General features: G+C 35.3%; 4 protein-coding genes across 4 annotated transcripts; 1 reads left to right on the forward strand and 3 right to left on the reverse strand.

Annotated features, from left to right (window-relative positions):
* Nucleotides 1-1,795: 1,795 nt before the first annotated feature.
* On the reverse strand, nt 1,796-3,611 carry LOC117624705 (photosystem II 10 kDa polypeptide, chloroplastic). Its single transcript, XM_034356110.1, has 5 exons — nt 3,373-3,611; nt 3,142-3,200; nt 2,661-2,716; nt 2,277-2,329; nt 1,796-2,101 (listed from the first exon to the last, which is right to left on the reverse strand). The coding sequence occupies exons 1-5, from the start codon at nt 3,527-3,529 to the stop codon at nt 2,007-2,009; spliced, it is 420 nt and encodes a 139-aa protein (XP_034212001.1). The 5' UTR covers nt 3,530-3,611; the 3' UTR covers nt 1,796-2,006.
* A 569-nt stretch (nt 3,612-4,180) lies between these two features.
* Nucleotides 4,181-8,273, reverse strand: LOC117624706 (renalase). The gene is made up of 9 exons (XM_034356111.1): nt 7,991-8,273; nt 7,789-7,888; nt 7,076-7,256; nt 6,551-6,626; nt 6,265-6,444; nt 5,694-5,791; nt 5,381-5,469; nt 5,107-5,280; nt 4,181-4,548 (listed from the first exon to the last, which is right to left on the reverse strand). The coding sequence occupies exons 1-9, from the start codon at nt 8,031-8,033 to the stop codon at nt 4,377-4,379; spliced, it is 1,113 nt and encodes a 370-aa protein (XP_034212002.1). The 5' UTR covers nt 8,034-8,273; the 3' UTR covers nt 4,181-4,376.
* Nucleotides 8,274-15,202: 6,929 nt separating this feature from the next.
* On the reverse strand, nt 15,203-15,679 carry LOC117625264. Its single transcript, XM_034356855.1, has one exon. It carries the CDS (start codon nt 15,677-15,679, stop codon nt 15,203-15,205), a length of 477 nt encoding a protein of 158 aa, XP_034212746.1.
* A 3,941-nt stretch (nt 15,680-19,620) lies between these two features.
* Nucleotides 19,621-24,059, forward strand: LOC117624707 (cold-responsive protein kinase 1). The gene is made up of 7 exons (XM_034356112.1): nt 19,621-19,886; nt 20,725-20,816; nt 21,197-21,312; nt 21,440-21,650; nt 21,968-22,205; nt 22,613-22,763; nt 23,423-24,059. The coding sequence occupies exons 2-7, from the start codon at nt 20,747-20,749 to the stop codon at nt 23,858-23,860; spliced, it is 1,224 nt and encodes a 407-aa protein (XP_034212003.1). The 5' UTR covers nt 19,621-19,886; nt 20,725-20,746; the 3' UTR covers nt 23,861-24,059.
* Nucleotides 24,060-24,190: the final 131 nt, after the last annotated feature.

Consider the following 24,190-nt stretch of genomic DNA (forward strand, 5'->3'; position numbering starts at 1 on the left):
TTAAAATACCAAAATGGAAATGTTGATATTGGAAAATGCCATTTGATTTTTTTTGTTTTTTGCCAAAAAAAAAAAAAAAACCATTACATTTCTGAACCAACTCCATATGCAATGCATGTATATCTATATATATAAAGCAAAATGAAGAGAATAGTGAAACATTCAAAATACCAGAAAATACCCTTTATTAATGCAAACATTAAGAATTAAAATTATTAATTAAATGAGGATAATATGATAAATTCACACTTTTTCATATTAAAAAAATTAAAATAAAAAGAAAAATTAGATAATGAATCCTATTTTTATGGAACACAAACCCATTATCTTTTTTAATTCTAAAATAAATTTAAATTTTTTTTAAAAAAGCCTCTCGTAGGTCCGGAAGCGCGTGTGAAGAGGTTAGTTTCTACATTAAGCGACTAGATTCTGGTGACCTAAGCAATAATTATTTTATAAAATAAAAAAAAATAGCAAAGAAATAATAATACCACACACATGTACCCTTTAAACCGGGTCCAACTATTAATAATTTCAATTGGGGCCTAATCAAAATAAATGAATTAAATTAAATATAATTAGGATATAAGTCATATTACATTTTAAAAAAAATTTACCAACAAGGTCTAACCTAGTAGAAAATGGCTTTGACTTGTAGATCAAAAGTCTCAAGTTCAAATCTTCATAACATCTTAGTTGTGTGTGTAAAAAACCCTATTCCCTTTAGTTTTGACTATCACTTATACTTGAAAAAAAAAAAAAAACAACTTTCAATGAATTTGTATATGCCGGTTATATACAACCACCTTCTTACAATATGCACATGAATTTTTTTATCACATCAGTAAGACTTTCATATGCAGTGTGAGGGAAATGTTATACATACATACTATACTATGGTTTTATTATACATATTTTTATGTTAATGCCATCATCTTACAAAAAGACTATATAACCAAAGATAGATTGAGATAAAATGCAATCAATCTCCCTGTTCCTGTCTCCAAATATCCCATTTATCTCTATATTTTCAGGTGCTCTTTTCCCTTTTTCTTGGGGTATAAGGCAATCTCCAATAGTGGAAGGCTAAATTAGCTTACGGATAAAAATGTAACCCACTATTTATAGTTTTTCAAGGAATAGTGTTGGACTACATTTTTACCGTCTCTAGCAGTGTAGGGTTAAATCATAATTCCCTCAATATTTTATTAGTTTTTAGTATGGGAGGGGTTTGAGTTGTAGGGGAGGAGGACACGGAGGAGGGGCGGCAGAGGTGAAAATAATAATTTTTTTTAAAAGTCTTAAAGTTTTGACATGTGTCACTTTTTAATTTGCTAGGGATACTGATGTGGGAGCTTACCTTGGCGTCCCCGTGCCAAGGAAGTTTTTCTCCAAAGAGACGTGGGTCTTTGCCATTGGTTGCTTTTGAAAAACGATAATAATATAAAAAGATATAGCCCACCCAAGAATCAGGCTGCATTTGGCTCCTCTGCTAGTTACATGACATATTTAGCCCACTTGCTAGAGATGGATTTTGAGTGTGAAAAGGCTAAATTTGAGGATTTAACCAACTGTTGGAGATGACCCAAGATCGAAGCCAGGCTCTAATCTAATTTTCCTTTATTTCATACACACAAAATTCTAGGCAATAACTAAAGGGCAGGCTTCTGTTTGAGATGGCCATGCTTTTGCCACCACAACTAAAAGATTATGATTCAAAATGAGTATAATTCCAAGCATTCTTTCTTCTTCTATAACATGCACACCAAGCAGCTTTTACATAAATCCAACTAAATAAATAAAAAAACATATAAATAAATGAAAGAGAAGAAGTCCAGCACAATATTACAGGCATCAAATTGAACAATACATGCCAAAACATTACAATTAAGATTTGCACAGAGTATTTCTTTAATGTTCTTCTTGTTCATCAGGACAGCTAGTTGGGGTAGGCTATAGTAATTAACAGCACATACATTACAACAACAGAGGATTAATTAATAATTCTACTGTGACAAAGCACTTGTGTTGTAAACAAGAAGCGCACCCCCTGCAAGAATGCCAAGTAGGGTAACAGCCCAGATGGCCAAGCCAGTAGCACCTGCAATTTCCATCCATAGATATTAATTTCACCTCCATAAGTATTAATACATTAACTAAGCAAGAAGATAATACAACTGTGCTTTCTGAATCGTGGAATTTTCCACTGGATTAAACCCCGTTGACCTGAATTGCGGAATTAAAACAAAAATTCTTATAAAGTTGAAGTTGCTTACCCCCAGCATAAACATCACCAGATGGTGACCATTCATCTCTGTTGTAGATGGGACTGCATATCAATCATCAGAAATTAATTCAACAATTGATTGTGGTAAGTTGAAGCTTTATCCAATTAAAGGGTTAGAGGGGATTACCCAACTAAAAGGATAGTCATTCTCAAAACCATAGTCTAGTTTATGGAGGTTTCAAAAACATGATGTATGTGATTACATAAAATTAATGGTGTCAGTGAGTTAAAATAATCATGAACATTTTGACATGTAGATTTTAACCCTTAAATTGGAAATAAACGACTCATATTAAAAACTAAGTAGGAGCAAGAGAAGTAGGAAATCCAAATCCACAACACAAATTGAATGAATGAAGGTTGTGAGCGGTACCTGTAGCCATCAACATTAGCACCATACTTGTCTACAAACTGGTAGACACCCTTACCCTGAACCAAAGTTTAAAGATCGAAAAATTACAAGCAGATCGAATGGATGTGCCAGAAAAAAAAGTAAGCATGTAAGTTATAGTTGTCATAGGATTAATCTGTCTAGAGTGCTGCTCTGAACAAAAAGGAGACCAAGGAAAGGATGAAAAGCATGTGAAAGAATTCTGGTCACTAAGCCTCTCCTACAAGAACACTGCTTGGTTCCTTCCTTCCTCCTTACGAACAAATCACAGACGCATACAAAAATAACTCATTAGAATTTCAAAAGAAGAATTCAAGCATGCGTTTCACACTGTGATTTTCCCCCTACAAATAACCCATAGTAGCCAAGTACATAAACTGATGCAAGACTTGCACTAGCACAACCTGGTTATTTATATACAGAAATCGTAACAAATTAAGAGTAATAAAGACCAATTAATTACCGTAGGCTTCCTCCCGGAGGCATCTTTCCCATCCTTCAAGTTCATGCCACCACCGGTTCCTGCAGCACATTTTTATTTTATTTATCATATCAAAAACATGTACATGTAGTTTTAACATCTGTTCGTCCATGAGATTTGAATTCATAACTTTTTCCAACAAAATAGTATTATTAAATTCACATGCATGGAAATAAATTAATTTAAGGCAGAAGGGCGAGTATGTATATGTACCATAGGGTGTGTCAGTTTTGATCTTCTTGCCACCACTGGCTTGAACCTTGAATGAAGAAGAAGTCCTGGCAAGAGAGGGAAGGCCTCTCACTGCTGACTTCTCAACAGTGAAAGGAGATGGTTTTAGACTCACTGAAGCCATAACTGAGGCTGCCATTTTTACTCTCAGCCTCTGAGCTTTTAGCTTTCTCTGCAACTTTGATGATTGGCTATCGTGTGGCTTGTGGCATCTAAGTCCCCTGATAATAATAACACTAACCATGGAAAAGTGATTGCTGGGCTGACACGTGGCTGTGGTTCTGTGGCTGGTTCTGGATATGATGTTACAAACATTATCAAAATGGGAAATTTCTTTGCTCTCAATTCTCTTGGAGATTGGCAAGTGCCAACCCAATCTTAAATCTGACACGTGGACTAAGGCCAAATGGAGAAGAGATTAATGGGTTTAGAGATTGAACCTGGACACCATCTTAAACTCTTTCCATTGTTTTGAGTTTTTGCTTCTGTAATATCATTAAAAAATATATACCATTTTGTTTCTTTAATATTACACTAAGCAGAAATTCTCCCTGCAGGAGGTCCCCTTTTTAATTAAAAATTGGATTATTAATACGCACATCAACATTTTATCAATGTTGACAAAAATGTATCGATAACACGGTATAATTTGTTAGCAACAATAATATCGACACGTTCTCAATAACATATACAGAGCCGACTATTACGATTACGTTCAGCTCAAACATTAGATTAATAAAGAAAAAACAGGAACGGGTGGTTAAAGCTCAGATGAGCTCGCACAGTATCATATGAATCAATTCATGCACATTGGAATATATGGAAGTAGACATTGATTCATTATTGTTACAAGAACTTGAAATGATCTGGAATTTGCTTATAAATTTGAGATTATTTTCCTACTAGAGTCAAGCCATGTTACACATTTCAGCAGTAACCACCAAATCCAGAGGAAAAGAAACTCATAAGTCATAACACTAGGAATATCATAAGCAGCTGAGGACATCTGTAAGTTTTGAAGCTGCAGCTATGCCACTAACTATAGCACCTTCAACATCTGGACTAACACAGAAATCACCACAGATGGCAAGCCTCTTGTTCTTATCCCAAAGGCATTTCTCCTCTCTGGCTATGCTTGTAGCTGGAAAAGCAGCTCCCCTGTCAACAAAATCCAAAGGTATCGCATACCTTTAATTCATTGCAGAGTATCAAGGATGAATTCAATACTCTTTTCTTTTTTTTTCTAGACAATGATTTTGAGATTACACCTTCCCACAATTATTTCAGATCCACAACTACCAAGTTTTTTCAAAATTTTAGTGGACTTTTTACTAATACACGAGGAAATAATAATAACTATACATACTACACCTTCTATTGACAAACTGATGCAAAACCTTTTTTGAACCTATAACATTTCATTTCACAGATATTTTTAGGCTTGGAAAACATTCAAAGGTATATGCTCTGTGGCTTGGGCTCACACATTGTCCACAGATCATAAGAAGTGAAATTAATGGCTTCAGCCTGAAATGAAGGTAATATTTGACCTGGATTATCTTTTCTGACCTACTAATCTAAGAGTCTCCCTTATTGAACTGATTGGCCCGAGCTCAAACAGTCCTTTTATTGCTGGCCAAAAAAGTCCTTTTATTTATGCTTTTCTATCTGATCCGACAACTAGCACTAAAACATTGAGCTCCAGAATGTACTGACCATCTATGAGCTTTCTTGAAAAGGGGCTGTGAGATATTAAGTCCCATGCTTTGTAATTCTTGGAAGAGTTCTTCAGCCACTTTTGTCAATGTTGCATTTGAAGGTTTCTGAAGTCCAGTTTGAGCAATTATAGTCTGAGCATACTCCATTGTTGAATGCAAAACCCATCGCTCACTTAAAAAAGAAAGAAAGCAATGGAAGTTAGTTACATGATAAACACAATGAAAACAAAAAATAAAAACAAACTAGGTGGATGGTTATATTCCATGAGTACCTAGAGGTGGAACGGCCAGGCTTGCTGCTGTCACAATGAGCCCAGCTTAGAACTTCAGAATTTTTTATTGAGAAGCCTTTAAAGGGTATCTGAGTCAGAGATAAGGCCCCGGGGTCAGCCCAGGTAAACCTCAAATGGAGTATAAAAAGTGTTCAAATTAAAAACGTGACATAAGAGGTTGTGGGGGATACACTAAGCCCAAACCCAGCATCCCAAGAGAAAAGAAAAGATGAAGAACCAAATAGAATTTATGAGTCCAGAAAGTTTACAGATGACCATATAGCTTTAAGGAATGCCATAATAAATATCTTACTGATGACAGAGGCTCTGCAAATGCTATCATGAGAGCAAAGCATGGGCGGACAGGAATATCATTCAACTTAACCGCCAATTCTGTAACCAAACTTAAATCTGCAGTGCACAGATTGCAAAATGATTAGGATTGCGGTGCTTTTTATGCTATTGCTATTCTTTAGCAACAACAAAAGTGGGCATGCTTATGGGTGTATTAATAAAGTGGTCAAGTTCCAAGTAAATGATCAGAAAGTAGGAGCTTTATTTGATCCAATCACACACTGTAAGCATTCCAAATATTATTCTATGTAATCCTAGTCAAGTATCCTTTCTTCCATGGTGAGAGTCCAATTGCTTTTGAGAAGGAAGGAAGTTATGTGTTATAGTGGTACAAATATGTAGTTGCAGCTAGATGATTGTAGCATCCACTTAAATTACTAGTCAAGAGGACAAGATCAGCAATATGAATAAACCATCAAAAGTGATAATCGTCATGAAAAGAAACATAGTTTTTTAAACAGACAAAACACTGCAGGAATTTTTCTTCGCATGTTTTCAATAAAAAGAATTTGAAGGACTGCATTCATTACCAAGAGGTGGTGGTCTCCCTGTAACACTTGTAAACCTGGGCGAAACAACGTTTTTGTCTGCTGCAACTACTCCCTTAAACTGGCCAAGATTTTGCCCATCTAAACCAATCAACGACCACAAATTCTCATCCTCTAGCCATTCCAATCTCCCAACACTCACTCCAAACTTACTTTCCACTCCTAAGGACAAATACAGTGCAAAATAAGCAATTTTGCAAGTACATATTTAACCCTGAATGGAAATCATGCCAACAGAAAATTAGTAGAATTAGAATTTAGAACATACCAGGCTCGTGGCACAATGCTCTACATACAGAGTTCATGCCTGGGATACCCACATATCTCTTACTTATTAATCCTTCCTAAATGAAATTGATATTCAGATTGGCTGAAATGACATGTTTCGACTATAAAATGGAGGATACAGCTGGGAACATATATTTAAGAAAGGCTCAGCAGAAGAAACAATAGCAACAACAAATATCAATTTCGATTATTAAACGGCCAATTTACATAAAAGAACATCACAGAGCATAACCCATATCCAAAAAGTCATATTACTGCGGTTTGGAACCAACTCATCACAACCATACTTTTTTTTTCTTTTTTTTTTGGAAAAGAAACTTAACACAACAATACAAGAAAAACAAACCAATTCATCAAACATAGCAACTGATCTAGGGCAAGGAAGGGGGGGAAGGGGATTAATGATTTTAGTCAAGTTGAAACATAGATATCACTATAACCATGAGCCAACCTATTTCACAACCATTATAAAACAATGTTGTTGATTAAAGAGGTACTTGCAAACCTGTTCTAGGTCCACAAATTTGTTGGAAACACGATCAAAACACCCAAATTTCTCTCTCCAGCAAGCAACAAGACCCTTTGCTTCCCATTCATGAACAAGACCTCGAACCTCAGTGTTGTTGGCATTGAAAAATGGAGCACCATGGTCAAACAATAGCTCCTTCCCATCTTCAGCAACTTCTCTATATGAATTGGAAATGGATATCATAACTAAGTTTTTAGTAATTGAAAAGAAAAAGAAACTCATTTTGAACAACTTGTTCCCACATTCAATATATTTGCAAATGAAATTCCAAATAACTTCAAAATCAAAGGCCTTTTTCCTTAAGGAAATGGTAAATGTACTAAGTGGTCATATCAGTTTGTAAATGATCACCTGATATGGCCTTTCTAAATAAGCAATCGTATCAGAACAGTTTCTCTAAAACTCTTTTTTCTCAGGTCATATCAGTTGGTAAAAGGGCCAATCACATACATTCAATTTAAAGTTCAAAGTTGTTAATTAGCATCTTGTAGCACCTCAATCTTTGTCTTTTGGACTTCTTACAATCAACAACCCGTGAACTTATTCAGTGTGCCCAAATATTCTCATTAACCAAACAGAGGATAATGAGGAAAACCCATTTCTGATAATCAATTGAACATTTGAGTCCTCACCCCTCAACCAAATCAAAACTTTAAAAGTGAAAATGAATGTCAAACAAGAAAAAGTACCTTCTTTGAGACATGCGGCCACCAGGGCCTCTGGTAGACTCGAACAATGTCACAGATATTCCATTTCTGGCAAGATTTGATGCACAGACTGCTCCTGAAACTGTGTTCAATTTAAAGAAAAATGTACTGATCAGATAAGTTTTTTGATAAAACAAAACAAAATACAAATTAAGGGAATGCCAAATGGGTTTTGATGCTTTACTTCCACTTCCCACCACAGCAACCTTAGTGCTATTCATAATCATATGTTCTTTTTTCTTCTTTTGTGCTCTTTCCTCACCACCGTCTGCTCAGTGTGTATGAGAAGAGAAAGACAGAGAGATAGTCAGTAAGCATTCGGGTGAATAACCCACATCCCGGCGGAAAAGGTAGTTGGCAGTAGTTAATGAAAAATGTAGGGCCGATTGGGATTCTGCTGCACTACGGAAGATTCAAACTTGATCTTAAGGCCGTATCTAGGTGGGGAGGACTAAATATAGCCTCTGAAAAATGATTTTTATTAAAAATAGTGTCAGGCTATATTTTAAGGGTTTTGGGTATCAAAGAAAAGTGGATGGTTTCCATTCTTGACTTTTGCTGTATTTACTTGCAATTAGGAATGAAAAAATAAGTGGGCTCTGTCTCAAAATTCGTAATCACATCCCCTCAAAACTAAGTATTAGATCAACTACGGGGAGGTAGTGGATACGATTCTCATTCCTGTTTTCCCTTAACAATTTCCAAAAATACCTTGCCACTTTACCATAATTCCAAAACACCCCAAACCCTTAAAGAAAAAAAAGAAAAAAAACTCATGCCAACAAATTCAAAGACACTCCAAGGTGTTATTGGAGTTTATTTTTTTGTTTGAAATTGGCTATGTACAAAAGTGTTATTAAAATTATCATTCAATTAGGCTCTTGCTGTTTATCTTGTTTAGCATATTGATTCCTCATGTTTACACTGCCTTACTAGTTTGCTATAGGATTAGTTTGGTCTCCTTAGCCAATTTGAGAATTATATATGTGTTGTGGTAAAAATGTGGAGGGCATTTTAGTAATCAAATTAATTTGGATTCTGATTCATGAAAATTAATAAACAATAACAATAGGAATCAACCCCATTCCTTTGCTAATTCCATATGTTTAGTAAATAGCTTAATGGGAATTATTCTTTCCATACCGATTCAATACTTCCCCGATTCCTAAATTCTCTGATCTTTACTTTCTCCATTACTGATACGTAAACATGCCCTAAATGTAATATTTTAAATAATTTTTAATATATTATATAAATTTATTAATTAATTTAATTAAACTACTATTTTAAAAAAAACAACTTAAAAATTCATTTAAAAACAATTTAAATATTAATTTAAAAACAACAGCTTCAACATTAATTTAGAAACAACAACTTAACAATTAAAAATAATCATCATCTTCTACCAGTATTATAGGATGATTGTTGAATGTACTAGCCATTTTTTCTAATAATGCGAGGAAAGAGTTTTTTTTTTTTTTTAAAATGGAAAAAGATGAAGGATATTTTGTAAAAGAATGAAGAGAATGTGAGAAATTATGTAAAATAATGAAATTGAGGAAGAATAATTTGTAAAATGATGAAGATGCTGTGAGAAATTATGTAAGAATGAGGTAGGAGTTGTTCCAAACCCTTGATTTGCAACGACTTTTTAATCAATGGTCACAAATGACCTATTTGATACAGGGAAAAAAAAGCAGATGGGCCCATCCAATTATTTAGTTTGGACTAGCCAAAGGGCCACATGTGGCCTGATTTTTAGGAATTTGCCCTTTGTGTGTCCTCTTCTATTTTTTGTAGCCCTTTGTGTTGCCCACTATTGGAGATGAGTTTTGAGAATTTTGGGCTATATTTGATTATATAGCCCTCACTTGGAGATGGCTTAACATGCCTGCAATAGGAGAAATTATAGAATACTACCGTATCAGCATGTCAGCTGGTGATGCTTCCACTCAAAATACGCCATATGTCAATATTTTTTAAATAAATTTGATTTTTTTTACAATTGTATTTAAAATTCATTATTTACATTTAGAATGACATTTTAGAAAGACAAAATCCAAAAGAAGCCATAACCACCTCCCTCCCACCACAACCCAACCCAATTTCCCCACTCCCACTGCTTGCTTTCGTAAAGATATCAATGGTCCTAGTGCTGCCACATGTAAGAAGATTGAAGAATAAAGCTGTTGAGATATTGTTAGACCTGTTAGGCAGTTTAGGAAAACTGTTAGTATTGATAAGAGAATGTTAGAGATGTTAGAGAGGTTAGAAAACATGTGTACAAGGCTTTAACTCAGCTGATATAAAGTCTGTAGTTGTGCCCAGTTGAGCTTAATGAGAAATACAAGTAGTCTCTTCTCTATCTCTGAAATTTTATCTGCTCTCTCTGCTTTACTTCTTTTCTCTCTGCTTTATATTTCTTTTCAGTCTTCCTATCTTAACATGGTATCATTCGCCATGGATCGATCCTGATATTCTGTTCTTCTGCTTCCGCACTCTCTTCCTCTTTGTTCTCTCTCTCTGGCTTCTTTCTTTACTCAAACACTACAACCAATTTTGTGTTCTTTCCTCTGCCTATTACCTGTTTGATCTTTTGTCTCATTGAAAATTCTTCTTCAATATTTCTTTTTCTAAAAGTTTCTTCTTTCTCAACCCTAAATTCTTCTCTTTTCTTCTTGGATTCTCCACATGGTGACTACTACTCAACTTCAGATTCTCCAATCTCTGATTACCTCTTTCATTCCTACTGTTTCTACCTCTCTCATTACCTCTGTTTCTTCATGACTTTCTCCTCTACTCCTCTTTCTTGAATTTTATTCTTTCTCGCAAGTTTAAAGAATAGTTTTGCCTATCGGCTATTTGCTAAATTGCTCCAGTGAAATCCTAGTCTTGATTTTCTCCAAAATTGACCTTTCAAAGTATTCGTCTTGCTCTCTTCAACTTGTGTTCCTTATTTCTACTCAAATCTTGAAATCTAGCACAATTACAATTGACTTTTACTTAGAAGTAAGGCACGATGGTGAAATTCGATTGGGAACCTTACATTCCTCTGTTTTTCTGCTTTCTCTGACATTTGAGTTGCAATTCTTGCAATTACGGTTAAAGAACGATCATTTCTAGCCAATGACTGTAATTACTCAGGTTATCTTCTTCATTCTGCTCTTCTAGGTTTTCTTGGATTGCATCTCACTTATTGGTTGGTGTGAGTAAAGATTCCTTTCTTGTCCAAATATGGTGACTGCCTCTCAGTTAGTGATTCCTTACTCTTCTATTGTATCACTGGTTCCTATGGTTTCTAATGTCCATGTCAAGTTGGATGATACTAATTACTTGCAATGGCACTTCCAAATGAACTTGATGCTAGAATGTCATGGCATACTTGGTTTTGTGACTGGTTCCCATCCATGTCCACCTCAATTTGTTGTTGGTTCTAATTCTGAGGAAATTGAAGCATATAAGGTCTGGTAGTTACATGACAAAGCTTTGATGCTATTAATCTCAACTACTTTGTCTGCCTCTTCTGCTATGTCTTGTGTAATTGGTAGTACCAATGCTAGGGAGATGTGGTTAACTTTGAAAGAAAGGTTTGCTATTATTACCAAGACTAGTATTTTTCTTCTGAAGACTTGTCTCTACAATATGAAGAAAGGTTCAGATTCTATAGCTCAATATCTTAATCATATTAAGGATACAAGAGATCAGCTATCCTGTGTTGGCGTGCACTTTGCTGATGAAGACATTATCATCTTGGCTCTCAATGGTTTACTTGCAGAATACAACACTTTTAGGTGTGTTATGTGATGCCGAGAAAGTATGCTCTCATTCAAGGAGTTTCAATGTCAATTGCTTGCTGAAGAAATAATGCTTGCTAATGAACAAAAAGAAATAATGCTTGTTCATTCTAGTCATGCTTGCTATACAGGTTCACCATATCACAGTCCAGGTAGAACTACTTCCTATTATCCTTGGGAATCAAGATCTTGTAATGATACAGTCCCACAGTCGATAGGTCATCAAGAGATTTTGTTTACTACATCCGCATCAACTGTTTCACCGTTACCAATCAAGACAGTCTTTAGTATTGATGCATTTGCTGAAGAGGAAGCCACTGTATCTCCAATTGGTTCTCCAATTTCTAAACTCCAACTTTCAGATGAAATAATTGCTTATGCAGATGTTGTGCTGCCTCAGATACCCACAAGCTCTATAGTAAGCCATTTTGTGGGCCATGCATATGGTGCTGATTCCATTACATTATTTTAGGCAATGACCTTACATGATGGCAAGGCCTCTGGTTCTCATGATGAGGGTGAAACTGGCAAGACTGTTATCTCTGGAAATGACAAGTTTGCTGGGGACATTCCTTTGGTGACGCCAAAATTGCACTTTGATCGCATTTCGCATTTTGATCTCAACGTAGTTCCAGATATACAAATCTGTGTGCTAGCCAGTGATATTGATTACAATGCAACGGTCCTGCTAGTAGTTCTATTAACCATTGTCAGTTGTATTTTGGCATTGGCTGGTGGTTTTCAGTGAAAACTCAAACACATGGCTCAACCTCCTGGTTTTACAGAACCTCTATATCTTGTTTGTACACTCTGGTTTTCCATATTTCGGATATTGGTTGCTCCTATTCTTTCTGCAGACCAGTTTGCTGACATTCTCACCAAGGGTCTTTCTACTTCTTTGTTTCAGCAGCATTGTTCCAATCTTATGCTTGGCTCCTCCAAGCATGCGATTGAGGGGGGATGTAAAGATATCAATGGTCCTAGTGCTGCCACATGTAAGAAGATTGAAGAATAAAGCTGTTGAGATATTATTAGACATGTTAGGCAGTTTAGGAAAACTGTTAGTATTGATAAGAGAATGTTAGAGAGGTTAGAAAACACGTGAACAAGGCTTTAACTCAGCTGATATAAAGTCTGTAGTTGTGCCCAGTTGAGCTTAATGAGAAATACAAGTAGTCTCTTCTCTATAACTGAAATTCTCTCTGCTCTCTCTGTTTTACTTCTTTTCTCTATGCTCTATATTTCTTTTCAGTCTTCCTCTTTTAACAGCTGCTCCCTCCCTTTCTTCCATAAAAATATGCAAGATCTCTTAGACCATGGGAGCAGAAAACAAAACCAATATCATATATTCTAAGTATGTCAGGAGTATCCATCACTTAAACCCACCTCACCACCGGGTTGCCTCGCACTACCTCATGATGAACGAGTGCCTCTGTTGCTCACAATCCCACCAACCTTTCATAAATATCGCATGCCACTCAAGAGATTCATGGCACACCTTTGCGATTGATGAAAACATATGCCTTCATAATCCTTACCACGACATGAAAATTTGACACCGTGGATTCTTTGGTTGATAAAGATTTAATTCTGGGAATAACTGTTGTACAAAAGATATAAATTGCATCATGCCGAGTGTTTTATCCGTTTTGTGTCTGGTACAGTAAGTTGTTGTGGGGCTCTTTGTTGGCTTGTCCAGATTGACCGTTGGCTATTGCTTTCTCAGTTTCGATTGTTTCTGTGGTCTATTGTTTCCCTCTTTTCTGTTGTCTCTTCTTCCTTATTAAGGGAGGAGGTTGGGGTGGGGTGGGCGGTGGTTCAGTCAAGGGAGCCAGGGTTGGGGTGGGTGGTGGTTCTGTCTTTTGGATATTCTTATTTTCTCAATTTTATTTTAAAGATAAAAACATATTTAAAGTCCATCTGTAAAAATAAAATAAAAAAAGCTTTAATTATTTAAAAATAATAATACGTGGCATATTTTGAATGGAAGTATCACCAGCTAACATGGTGATACGGTACCATTGTATAATTTATCCTGAAAGAGGTCCAAATTCCCTACCCATTAATAAAAATACAAGCCTGAATGAGCAGCCCAAGATTCTACCAATAAAATCGTGTGCCATCTTTAAATCTTTTAATAAAAAAAAATACATAAGACAAATATGAGTTAGGTCAGTTAGTCAAAGTAGTGTGCTGGCCTTTTTGTATTTGAGTTCAATCTCCCTCCTCGTACATTATTGATATAGAAACAATGGCGGAAGCAACTGAAGAAGAAATGGAGAGATGCGCGCACAAGAGCAAATTGGGCAAACTACGGATTTAGGCTCCGAGCTCATAATTGGGCCTATGGCCCATCGATTTGAAGAGAACGGTGTCATGAGTAAAACTCACCGCTAAGCCATCATGTATGGGCTTTTTCAGGCATCCAAAATCGTGTAGCAGCCCGAAATTCAGTTTTAATATTTTTATAGTTTTTGGAAGCTTTGTTAATTTCTTATTTTAATTCCTTGTTTATTCTTACAGTTTCTAGGAGTATTTAACTAGATTTTATACATGGCTAGGGTTATGTTTTGTTATTCCAATTTATCAATAAACCTTGAGATTTTCTTATATCTTTCTGGTAGATTCCAGAGTTACATGTTTTAGGCTAAGGTTTTAGCCAATCTATTATCACGTTGCATCAATTGGAATAATTTAAAATATCGCTATAGTATACTTATTAAATAGCAATTAAGAAAAACATTGTTGATTCCAAAAGTTGAATCTAACAGGATACAATTGTAAAATAATAATCACCCAAAAACACAAAATGTAATATAATATGTGACTTTATTATAATTTTAAAAGCAAATGGTCCATAGGATGGGTAAAGTTTTAGAAGAGAGATTAAACCACAGTGGTACCCTAGATTAAAAAAATGTTAAAAAAACAATTGACTTTATGCCCTGTGGTTTGACAATTTTGACAATACTTAGGCCTTCTTCAAACCATGAGGGGCTAAACTCAAATTTTTTCCCTCCAAAAAGTAACTATTTGGGTTTTGCCTGGACTCAAATAATTTTTTCTCCCAACCCTCCAGACTCAAATTTTAAGTCCGCAACTTTATTAAATTGTTTAAGAATTTTTTAAGTCTATTTTTTTTAATGGATAACTTTTCTTCATTTACTCTTTTTAAATAACATCATAATTTAATGTTTTTGAACAATTTGACCTAAAAAAAAATTTGAAATTCCATAAATTTAATTTTATTCCAAAAGTAAACACACAACATAAAAAAAACAAACAACATAAAAAAACGCACACAACATAATTGAAACACAACATGAAAATTGAAACAATTGTCGACCTCATTCACAATCTCCAAAGCTCCTCTAAAGGTGATTGATCAAATCATGTCCGAGACTCTGATGCACATGTGGAGACCGAACTCTATTATGAAGAATCATGTAATCAGAGAGAGTCTGCCTATCTTGGTGGTACTCATGTGTAATGCTTGACTCCAGCTCATATTGTCTTGCTCTAGCTCATATTGTCTTGCTCTCGTTGGGCTAGTTTGCACAACATGATTGTGGAGGATGAGTACGAATATGTTGAAGAGGAATCTAATGATGAGGATACGTGTCCACAACAATAGCCATCATGATTGAGTGGAGGTTATCCTTGCACCACATACGTGCAGGGCCTCGAACAATAGCACATCGAGCCTGTAGTATTCCAAATGCTCTTTCAACATCCTTCCTGTACGCTTCTTGCATTTGTGCAAAAAGCCTCTTCTTTGGGTTATCAGGAGAAGATATGGTTTTCACTAAAGTAGCCCATCGGGGGTAGTTCCCATATGTCAAATAGTAGTCCAAATGGTATTGATTTCCATTGACAATATATTCAACATGAGGAGTCACTCCATGTACCACATCATTGAACAATGGAGAACGAGCTAAAATGTTGATATCATTGTTGGATCCAGCAGCTCCAAAAAAGACATGCCAAATCCATGTGTCATACGAGGCCACAGCCTCTCGCACAACAATGGGTTTTTTTTGTGTGACCGGCCTGCCCAAGAAGATGGGCAATTCTTCCATTCCCAGTGCATGCAGTCAAGACTTCCTAACATGCCTGGGAAGCCTCGACTACTTGCCTTGTGCAATAGCTTGTAAAGGTCAACTAGATTTGGAGACCTGAGGTACCATTGGCCATACACGGCTTCAACAGCGCAACAAAACTTTCGGAGTGACTCAAGAGCTGTGCTTTCACCCAATCTACAGTACTCGTCAGTCGCATTAGCTGAGCATCCCATGCGAGCATACGAAAGACAACGGTTAACTTTTGCTCAGGGGATAGCCCTTGTCGGCCGAGCCTGTCTTTTTTATTTTTGGTGAAAGTATGGCTCATTCAAGATGCGGTAAAACAACTCTTTCTGCATTCGGAACCGCCTACGAAAGTCGGTGGTATTAAAATGTGGCCTTTCAACGAAGTAGTTGGACATGAGATTGCTATGGCGATCTTCTCTCTCACGGTTCTTGTACACACAACCGACTACCGACCCACCATGTTTGGTGGCTTCATTCTCCTGTGAAGTATGGTGGACAATGGCTTCTATCACTCTCTGATGATGTTCTTCATCATCTGAATCATCATGAAACATAAAGGAAAAGATGCAATTGCCACGATTATCCATTGAAAACTTCAAATGATATAAAAAGTATGAGAATGAAGAAGATGATGTGCTTGAAATGATATCAAAAGTATGAGAATGAAAGAGATTGATGAAATTGACAAAGGAAAAATAAATTGAGAAATAGAAAAAATATTTTTGGAGATTAGTTGAGAAATGAGTGAGTATTTATAGAGTTTGGAGTGAGTTTTGGGATTGGATTTGATTTGGATTAATTTAAAATATTATTTTGACCGTTGGATTTAAATTTCAACTGTTGGATCTTCTTTTTTACCAATAAAATAGCTTAGATTTAATCTAGATCGTTAATTTAAAGTTATAATTAAAAACAAATTTAAAAAAAGAGATTCTTCTTTTTCAACATCTCTTTGAGCTGGAAACAGTCAGCATGTGGGCCCAATTGATACTATTTGATTTTAAAATTTATATAAAAAAAAAGGAGACAATCAAAGCCCAACAGCTCTCTCACCTAGTGCCGACACGTGGCCCATGGCACAGACAAGCCCATCAGAGCTGGTCCAAGAGCGGTTCCTAGTGTTTTTCTCATCTCCAAATGCTCTGCCACCTCAGCGTGGGATCCATTGAATAGTGTTGGGTCCAAAAAATAGTTGAACCCATATTTGGGTCCAATTTTGAGTTTTTCCAAATTTTGAGTCCTTCATTTTCTTGGGTTGGGAGAGATTTTGGGGGATATTTTGGGTATGAGTCCTTGGGTTGGAGATGGCCTTATAGAGTACCTTTATGTAAAATTTAACTATTCAATTTTGAATAATTTTCTCTTTAAAGTTTTAGCATTGCTCCTTCACTTGGCAATTTGACATTTCCGTGTGAAGATGTTCTAAATTTTAGCAAAACAAAAGGAAAAACAAGAAGAATGCCAAAGTAAGAAGACCTTTCATAGCTGTCACAAGTCTTCAGATAGTGTAGGTAGGGTAGGGTTATCTTTAATATCCTCCTGGACTTTGGATTTTGGTGGACTTGGTCCCCTTGCTGTATTTGCATAAAACACGTCTGAGACCAGTGCAAGATTAGATGCCAAGATCCCTTCTCAAAACCCATTAAACCAAACAGGGTTGTGGTAATTTGTCCTTCAAATTTAGTAAATCAAATCCACTGAGAATGAATGCATCTTTGCTACTTTTGGTGACTAAATTTATAGAATTGGGTAGATGGTATTGAATTGATACTAAAGTTGCTAATAAATACTTTTTCGATTATCTTGGTTCTTCTCTTGAAAATAAACCAAGTTTTGACATTTTCAATAAACTTCTTCCCCATTCACGCGCATGCAGAGACGGTGCTAGAATTTATACTTTGAGGGGCCAAAACTTCAAGCTCTAATGAAAACATATAACAAGGCATATATTTTAAAACACAATGAATGATAAAAGCAACAAAAGATAGTTTAATAACCACAACAAACAAGAAAATGGAGTAAAATTCAAGAGTTGCGTGCATATATTAGAAGGGCCATAAGAGTTTCAAGTCTTCATTATCTTGATTCTTCTGTTATGTACCTTAACTTAAACGTTCATCATTCCCTCTCCGCCGCCGCCCTCACACCCCCCTCCCCCCCTCCTCCTCTCTCTTTGCTCCCTACAAAACAAACACGCCAAGGTCCATGTCATAATTCAAAGTCGCTAAAATTTGAACGTAATAGCTTTTGAAGAAATAGAATCCAAAGTCTTCAACATGTAAAACCCTTTGATCAAGAAATTAAAAAAGAAGAAAAAAAAAGTCTAACTTGAACCCACCACTAGCATATATTTATTTATTTATTTATTATATTATACTTTTAGTTGGGACTGTAATGAGTTGGTGGCTGTACGGACAATAAATTCTTGACGCAGCAGCTCATCTTACGCACTCAATAATACATCAGCATCATCGAGCAGCCAGGACTTTTGTGGGAGAAGACGAAGATGGAAGGGTGAAAACGCAGAATAAGTAGGGTCCACTAAGACGTGGTTGAGCGAACAAATTCAATCCGTCACTTTATTTATTTATTTATATAAATAATATTTTACTTTAATTTAATATAAATTATGAAAATGAAGATTCGAATTCAAGTGCAAGAGCACATTCGTTTTAATCAACTTTACTCATATATGCCTACTAATTTGGTTTGATAATTAAAATAATAAACCAGTTGTTTTAATTAAGTTAAGAGTGAGGTTTTTCTTTCAAGTCAAACAGACATGTTCTCGTATTGTGAGTTTTTACTACACATTCAAATAAGATGGAACTTGATTAATTTTGTTTGAATTATTTCAAAACAAAAATACAAGAAATATAATCTTTAATTAATATTATTCTAATAGAAATATTGCAAAATGTTAGTGAGTTTTTTTATTTATATAAATAATATTCTATTTTAATTTAATCTAAAATACGGAAAAAGAGATTTGAATTCAAGTGCAAAATAAGGAGCACATCCACTATAACCAACGTAGCTAAGCCCATGTCTGCGTTAATGAGTTTTTATTTGCTTCACACATTTCTTATATGTGAGTAAATTGTGAAAAGTTTTTTTTAGAAACAAAAAAGTAAATTATAAGGAGAAGTTTATAGGACACCATCTATTTGCTAAATCAAACTTAAAGGTAGGAAGAACTGAAACATGCATGGAGTTAAATTGATGAACCAAACTAGTAAGCATCTGCCATAAATTTTGCCTCATGAAAGTAAGTTGATGAATGAGAAATGTGGAGTCAAATTCTACGAATGAGAAATGCTATAATTTTGACAAATGAAGATAATGAGCAAATAAGTTGTAAACTCAAGTCATTTTAACTAGTCAAATTCTATGAATGAGAAATGAAACAATTTTGACAAATGAAGATAATGAGTAAATAAGTTGTAAACTCAAGTCGTTTTAGCTTAGTCAAATTCTATGAATGAAAAATGCTATAATTTTGACAAATAAAGATAATAAGCAAATAAATTATAAACTCAAGTCGTTTTAACTATTATGAATATTACGTCAGTTGACTAGAACAATGAACTGCTTCTTAGCATCTTAGTTTAAATTATCTTCTCGGTACTCTGTAGATAAAAATATATATTATGAGAGTGAAAAAAAAAAAAGGCAATAGGATACTAGATAATCTTATAAATATTAATAGAAAAACCAAAAGAGAGCAGGAACTTGAAGAAAACTCCATATTTATTAACACGTGTAAGCAGCACCAAGTGACGACTGGGTCTTGGATGACACTTGAATCAGACTTTTTGACAATTTCCATTCTACTGTGTACAAGTAACTGCTATGCGCGCCACTTCTTCTATTTGATTTCATGTTCTGTTGGTAAATAAAACACACCCCAAACCCAAATTTACGCATTATTATTTTGATGGTTGCCTTTGGCTCGGTTTTTGAAGTGACTTTCTCAGAAAGAGAGAAAATTCAAAGGGGCGTACGCAACCAATGTAGACTTCGCCGAGACTGACTACCTTCCCCAATCACATTTTCACATTAGTTCACAAAACCCAAATATTGCTTCCTATTTCTAATCTCTTCTATTGTCTTCTCCAAAGACCAAAGGCCATAGTTTCTCTACACCGGCAACAAGCCAGAACCTCCCTTTCTATCTTTATTTCTCTGAGCACCTGAGGTGATTTTCTCTTCTGGGTCTTTTTCAATCTTCTATCTTTTTATTTTCTGAATCATTTTTTCTGTTACCTTTTGATTTCTTGAAGTTGGGTTTGCCTGAATATGTCTCTAATTTACATAGATGATGTTTTTTCTTTGTTAAACCTGTCTTAACTCTCCTGTTCACCTGTTTGTTTTGCTTTTGCATTTTGGTTAAACTTTAGTTTTGTTAAAGTTGACACCTTTTTAGTAAACTGGTGGATTCACAACCAGATTGGAATAGCCCACATGATGAGTGTTGTTCTTCATTTGGATTTTCTTTGTAAAATATCATCATCAAGCAGCCAGATTAGCAGCATATTTGTTCATAGTTTTGGTTGTTTCCAAAGAAAAAAAAGAATTTCGGAGTCAATGCATGCTTGATTCGGTGTTGTATTGTACTGGACTACAAATAATTAACTGGAGTTGAAGAAAATTAATTCTATTCTATTCCGGACCTGTCAACTTCCAAGTTGTCTAGACAGACAATTGTCAGAGGTTGAAGGCTTGAAACAAAAATGATAACAAGGGTAAATGGCTTTTTGAAACATTAGTTATGAATTTGTGAGTCACATTTTAATTTAGTTTTTGGCATATTTTCTTGCTATGTGAAGTGATACTTAATCTGACTGAATGGATGAAATCTAGTTGGGATACAAGGACAATTCTTTCTGTTGCATAGAATTTATTAGTTCATTCTTCATGAAGTTTTTGAATTAGTTCCCGATTTGGAGCCGTTGGATATCTTACTCAAATCCTTTGATATTGCATTTCCATACAATTGTGCTTCTGGATAATAGTGTTCTTACAATGGTTGGCAGGTCTTGAAGTGTTCATACAGTTATGAGTTGTTTTTCCTTCTTATGTAGAGGCGTGAGCTCATCAAAAAAACCCGGTTCTGATGTTGATAAAGGTAGGCTACAACGCTGATCATAGTAATGATAGCGAAGCTTCATAATTTTCTGGATAGATTATTTTCCTACAAAATACTTATATATTTTTTATCAGTAGTAGAGGAACCAAAATTCTTCCCAAATTTTATTCACCAAATGATTTGGAAAATGACATGACAAGATCTTAGTTGTGAAAAATAAATGAGATCAAGGGAGAAACCAATTATGAACAAATGAAATGTTACCACATCAGTTGGTATCCATAATTTTGTAATTTATTGTGGTGTCTGTAGCATTACTTTTATGAGATTATTATTCATTGACAAGCTCATATCCTAAGATAAGACACTTTTCTTATTCCCCACCCATAAGTTTCTTACTAATTTTTCTCTGTAAACAGAACTCTCTGGCATTCCTGATGTTAAACTTTATAGTTACAAAGAGATGAGAATCGCAACTGAAGATTTTAGTCCAGCCAATAAGATCGGGGAAGGTGGTTTTGGTTCTGTCTATAAGGTATATTCGGATTTACTGTCTTAATATATGTTTTGTATACCTGTGGTGCATTGATCTCAGTTGAAATATTATTTCTACCGGGACCTTGTGAATGACACCTATTTTAATTGCTATTGTGAATTATCAGGGACAACTTAAAGATGGAAAAATGGCTGCTATTAAAGTTCTTTCAGCTGAATCAAAACAAGGGGTGAAGGAGTTTTTGACAGAGATTGACGTGATCTCAAAAATAGAGCATGAAAATCTAGTTAAGCTCTACGGCTGTTGTGTTGAAGAAAACCAAAGAATTTTGGTCTACAACTACCTTGAGAATAATAGTCTTGCACAAACTCTTATTGGTAATTACCTAGCTTTGTTCTTGAATTGAAATTTCTTGCTGGTGTCTACAAGTGAGTGACTTAATGAGGGTGCATGTGAAATTTGCGAATGTGTTACCTAATGTGCTTGGGTATGACAAAGGAGAAGTTCTCATGCAAATAGTTGTCGGGAATAAATTTAAGTATATAGTTATGTATTCTTGCCTTTTACATTATGAGTTGTGCGATTTCTGTTATCTTAGATCCAGTGGTCTATTTCCATTAGAATTGATTCAATCCTTTTCTGAGATCAATTTTTCTATTCTTGAAACTTATGTTCTTAAACTGTTTCGTTTCAGGTGGGGGTCACAGTAATATCCAGTTCAGTTGGCGAACTCGGCGTGAAATATGCATCGGGATTGCATGTGGTCTTGCCTTCCTTCATGAGGAAGTACGTCCACATATTATTCATAGGGATATCAAAGCCAGCAATATTCTCCTAGATAGAGACCTAATGCCTAAAATTTCAGATTTTGGTCTTGCAAAGCTTATTCCACCCAACATGACCCATGTTAGCACCCGTGTGGCAGGAACAATGTAAGTTGTGATGATCTCTTTCCTTTTAAAATCGGGAATTGAAATTCAAATCTATTTTTAGTTCCAAAACTAGAGCTACAATATTTTTCCTCAGAGAGACAAAATTCACATTGAGAAGAAATAGTTGAAAACAGTATCACAATATTGAATTACATACTTTGTGTTCACAACTGTGAATCACTTAACTTTGCAAATCATATGCATATGCTCTTAAATTTATAATTTATTTCTTAGAATATCCTTCTTGGATGAGCTCTTAGTATTAGTTATTATGTTCAATGTATGAATAATGCTCTCTCTTCTTTCTCCATTTAAGTCTTCCTTTGGATGTCTGTCTATATCTTTGTTGATGTATCGTAATCCAAGCATTTACTGTCCTGTAATTACATCTATATTTCTGGTTTTAGAGGTTATTTGGCACCAGAGTACGCAATACGAGGGCAATTGACAAGGAAAGCAGATATTTATAGCTTTGGGGTGCTCCTTGTGGAAATAGTCAGTGGAAGATGTAATACAAATACACGACTACCAATTGACGAACAGTATCTGCTTGAAAGGGTATTAATTTCAGATTTATTCTGTCCTTACAAGCTTTTTCTTTCAATTTGTTTAAATGAAAAACATTGGATGGCATTTGCATGTGTCATGTGATTTTGGTAGACGCAGTTTTGCTTTCATATTTCCTGGTTACAAGACTTTTTGTTTCTTAATTCATTAAAGTAAATTATAGAGTCAAGGAGTAAAATCATTATGGCTTAAGTGATCACAGTAATTTGGGTACTGCTAAACTCCTGTTGGTGTTTAAAAGAAAAAAAAAAAAAAAAATTGGTCTTTGACATGCTGCACATAAACTGATAAGGCTTTTGAAGTTTGCAACCTTGTTTCCTATCAATTCGTTTGTTGCTGGACAATTTTGTACAGATGTTGTTTTTACAAATTTTTGTGTATGTGAGTTGTGTGTTATAACAGCTTCCTTCATAGCCATGTTGGCTTGTATTACCAAAGAGCAGGTGTGCAAGACACGGTGATGAGGGAAAAGGCTGAATTTTTATTGAAATGCTACTCATTGTTTTAGTCATTGATTCATTTATGTCATATCGACTTCGCCTAAAAATATGTTTGATTATTTGTTTTATATTGAATTCTACACCGCAGATAACCAATCAATTATTGTAGGCATAGGCACTATTAATGACTAGTGCATTCTTGTGTTGCAGACATGGCAAGTCTACGAGCGGAGGGAGCTTGTTGGACTGGTAGACACATCATTGGACGGTGATTTTGATGCCGAGGAAGCTTGTAGTTTTTTAAAGATTGCCCTCCTCTGCACCCAAGACACTCCGAAGCTCAGGCCGTCCATGTCATCCGTGGTCAAGATGCTAAGAGGTGAGAAGGCTGTTGACGATAATAAGATAACAAAGCCAGGGTTAATATCTGATTTCATGGATCTCAAAGTAAGACCCCCTCAGAATACCAAGCCTGGTAGCATAATGACTACTCCGTGTACCAATAATGCGTCCTCTGGTTCAGACAGCCAGGACAATTCAACCTTGTCATTAGAAACCTCAGCTGCTGCTACGTCCACCTTCATTTCAACCATGTCATCAGAAACCTCAGCTGCTAATACTATGAGCTTCACCTTCGGCACCGTATGATATGACCTCACAAAATTTGTGGATTTCATTTATTTTTATTCCATTTAGGTTTTTGGGGCCTGCTGTCTTTATGTAAATTGTATATTGTGTTTCTTTCCCTTTATTTTTATTTTTTTCAGCTAGGCCCTTCTAGCCGGAGGTACTCTTTGTAAACGGATCAAGGTTTGGTAATTCAAAGATTTTGATGATTTTGTTTTTCCTTGCTTTCTCCTACTCCACGCACAAACACACAACATGCAAGTGGAATGAAATTATCTCAAGCTTGTGCTCTATAATCTGGTAGAGTCTATATTTGTATTATATGCTATCACGTATTTTTTAGTATTGTTG

Source organism: Prunus dulcis, chromosome 4 (genome assembly GCF_902201215.1).
Source record: "Prunus dulcis chromosome 4, ALMONDv2, whole genome shotgun sequence".
Lineage (NCBI taxonomy): Eukaryota > Viridiplantae > Streptophyta > Magnoliopsida > Rosales > Rosaceae > Prunus > Prunus dulcis.

Bases quoted from the DNA above. Each gene is read 5' to 3' on its own strand.
- LOC117625264 (XM_034356855.1), bottom strand. From the start codon at position 15,679: ATGGAAGAATTGCCCATCTTCTTGGGCAGGCCGGTCACACAAAAAAAA.
- LOC117624705 (XM_034356110.1), bottom strand. From the start codon at position 3,529: ATGGCAGCCTCAGTTATGGCTTCAGTGAGTCTAAAACCATCTCCTTTC. The intron at 2,330-2,660 runs GTACCGCTCACA...ATTGATATGCAG, and splicing joins GCTAATGTTGATGGCTACAG to TCCCATCTACAACAGAGATG. The intron at 2,102-2,276 runs GTAAGCAACTTC...TGGAAATTGCAG, and splicing joins TGGTGATGTTTATGCTGGGG to GTGCTACTGGCTTGGCCATC.
- LOC117624706 (XM_034356111.1), bottom strand. From the start codon at position 8,033: ATGATTATGAATAGCACTAAGGTTGCTGTGGTGGGAAGTGGAA. The intron at 6,445-6,550 runs GTATGTTCTAAA...ATTTGTCCTTAG, and splicing joins AGCATTGTGCCACGAGCCTG to GAGTGGAAAGTAAGTTTGGA. The intron at 5,281-5,380 runs GTACTCATGGAA...TTCTTTTTTAAG, and splicing joins CCTGGCCGTTCCACCTCTAG to TGAGCGATGGGTTTTGCATT.
- LOC117624707 (XM_034356112.1), top strand. From the start codon at position 20,747: ATGAGTTGTTTTTCCTTCTTATGTAGAGGCGTGAGCTCATCAAAAAAA. The intron at 20,817-21,196 runs GTAGGCTACAAC...CTCTGTAAACAG, and splicing joins CGGTTCTGATGTTGATAAAG to AACTCTCTGGCATTCCTGAT. The intron at 22,206-22,612 runs GTAAGTTGTGAT...TTCTGGTTTTAG, and splicing joins ACCCGTGTGGCAGGAACAAT to AGGTTATTTGGCACCAGAGT.